The sequence below is a fragment of the Neolamprologus brichardi genome, chromosome 1 (genome assembly GCF_056152115.1).
Source record: "Neolamprologus brichardi isolate AB-2024 chromosome 1, ASM5615211v1, whole genome shotgun sequence".
Taxonomy (NCBI): domain Eukaryota; kingdom Metazoa; phylum Chordata; class Actinopteri; order Cichliformes; family Cichlidae; genus Neolamprologus; species Neolamprologus brichardi.
Window position 1 is genome coordinate 2,086,006 of NC_142104.1, and position 2,627 is coordinate 2,088,632.

At 44.7% G+C, this 2,627-nt stretch overlaps 1 protein-coding gene across 1 annotated transcript; it reads right to left on the minus strand.

The window, feature by feature from the left end:
- Window positions 1–392: 392 nt before the first annotated feature.
- On the minus strand, window positions 393–1,200 carry LOC148106238 (uncharacterized). The gene is made up of 3 exons (XM_087843718.1): window positions 989–1,200; window positions 789–918; window positions 393–547 (listed from the first exon to the last, which is right to left on the minus strand). The coding sequence occupies exons 1-3, from the start codon at window positions 1,050–1,052 to the stop codon at window positions 433–435; spliced, it is 309 nt and encodes a 102-aa protein (XP_087699844.1). The 5' UTR covers window positions 1,053–1,200; the 3' UTR covers window positions 393–432.
- Window positions 1,201–2,627: the final 1,427 nt, after the last annotated feature.

The window sequence follows — 2,627 nt, forward strand, 5'->3', positions numbered from 1 at the left end:
GAACTTTGTCTTTGATAATTCTGGATTGAGTCACCGTGTACCTGAGAGGGACAAAGTGGCGCGTCGAGCTTCTGGAAAGCTACAATCGCTGTTTATTGTCTCCACTGAAATGTCTCATAATATTATCTAAGAACAGCACGTTTAATGTGACAAGCTTGTGGGACTCCATGACTAACCTTTGTGTGTGAGGAAGACATCCAACTCAGATTCAAACTCCAAAATAAATTGCAGAGAATACTTAAGTTCAAAAGTCTTTTATTTTGAAAGGTTCAGGTGTACTACTTGGTATTATCTCAGTTAAAAAAAAAACACATGAAAGGTTTAAATAATTAAGTTTTCTTTGAAATCATCAGAAATATTGGGTTTAAGTTCAAACATGAACACGAGCACCGAGCTGTAAGAATCGTTGATGTTTGACAAACGAACAACGTGTTAAACTTTCGGGGCTCCTGACTGTTGGGATTTCTTCTTAAATTCTTTCAGATGCATCTGCGCGTGTTTCCACTCTGGGTCGAGGCAGAACTTCTTTTTGGCCTCAGTGGTGACTCTGTAAGAAACACACAATGCACACTGTGAGGAACACACACAGCACCAGTGATGGGAAGAAGCTGAAAGACACAAAACGCCCGAATACACGTAAAAATGTTTCATTCAAAATCATTTTAGAAAAGTGGAACGATGAAGAACCCGGTGAGAACGATCACATGAAGCAGATTTACAGCTGCAAAACTCAAAACTCCAAATTAGATAACATGAATGTTCCTGTCACATGACTTTCATGTACTCACATGATGGCTTTAAGGTTGCAGTCGCTGGTCATCGTCACGTTCGTCACCTTCATCACTGGTATGTGGATTTTATTAGTGACGGCCTCGCAGCATTCGACAACGTTTATCACCAAATCTATAGCGACCGGCACTGTGAACACACACAGAGTTAATACGAGTGCAGCTCAGACTCACAGAGGTCAGAGGTCAGCGGTACTCACTGGCAGAGCTGTGCTTCAGGAAGCAGCTGAGCGTCAGGACTGTGAGAGCCAGCAGAGTCTTCATGGTTCCCGACACAGACAGATGTTCTTCTGTTTGAATGTGCAGGGCTGATGTGCTCTGACCTGCTCTCTGCTCCCTTTATATCCACGTCCACGTTCACGGCTCAGCGTGTTCTAAGAAGCCACGGTTCCCCTTCAGTTCCACTTCTCCTTTCTCCTTTCTTTAATACAGAGAAACAAAAAACGTTTTTGTGCTGCATTCTCTGAAGAAGTTTAACAGCTCTGATTTTAGAGCCTGAGGTTTATCTGAAGCAGCTGTGACACCACCAACCACACAGAGCTTTCTCAGAGTGTCACAGTGACAAACGTCCACTTAACTTCCATTAAAAGGTCCAAATCCAAACACAGAGTCCGCTTTATTTACCCGCAGTCGTGATCGATGTTTAATGAAAGCTGCATCGTGGTGTTCAGGATTCAAACACAGCTCTCTGCAGGAGCCTCATCATCATCCTCGGGGAAGCCGATCCATCCGCCATGGACGCCATGAAGGTCTTTCTTCTTCTTTCTTTTCTAATGTAAACATCGATCTGCTTTCTTTACTGCTATTCCAGGTCAGGGCTGTAGGGGTGCTCAAGCCCAGCCCAGCCAATAGGGAGAGAGGCAGGTACATCCTGAGCAGGTCGCCGTCTGTCACAGGGCTGACTCAGAGGCTGTATCCCAATTCAGGGTCTGCAGCCTCAACGGTCCTCAAGGGCCGCGTACTTAAAGACGCTGAGGCCGGAAGTGCGAGGCTTGTGAAATGGGACGGTCTAGCCTCCGTCGCGCTGCCCAGGTTGCCTAGCAACCATGATACTAACAGCTGGAAACGTTTCAAACAGCTTTGTTTGACAGAAATGAAGGAGAAAATCTTTTGTTCATTTGTTTGTTTCTACATGAGCTTTGATCATTCTCTGATTAAGCTCAGCTATTGAACGGCGTATATTTTAAAGTAAAGGCTTTAAAACCAAGTTAGTACAAACGTCACTAATGTCACATGACTTTGCCGACATGTGGCCAACAGGAATGTTTTAATGTTCTTCGTTATTAAACATTTGCACATAAATAAGTGACATAATATTCAGTACTTAAAGTTTACTCTTCGGCCGCCCCTCATCCGCCACAAAATTATCCACACCCACCGCCGCGCTATGCATTCTGGGATATGTTGGGCCACGAAGTCTACATCGCCACATCCTTAAAATTCAGGGAAATGAAGGACACGTTTGAGGGCCGCATTTCGAGCAGCCTTCGAATTGGGACAGCCTTCGTCACGTCGCTGTGACGTAATCGGCCTTAAAATGCGGCCTTTAAGGCTGCAGACCCTGAATTGGGATACAACCACAGAGACAGACCCCCATTCACACCTGTGACCAATCATGAATCACCTGTTAGTCTAATGTGCTGCAGAAAGAACCCACATGCAGAAAGGCGAGAGTGATGTAATATCGATTATTTTCACTTTCAGCTCCATATTTTCGTTACGGGACTCGAGGGTAGTTTTGCACGATGCAAAGATGAAAATAATCCTCCTTTGTCTGATACAAAGAAGGATTATTCAGAGACTTCACCCTCCCATTGCCTGAGTGTGTAGTTCCTGCAC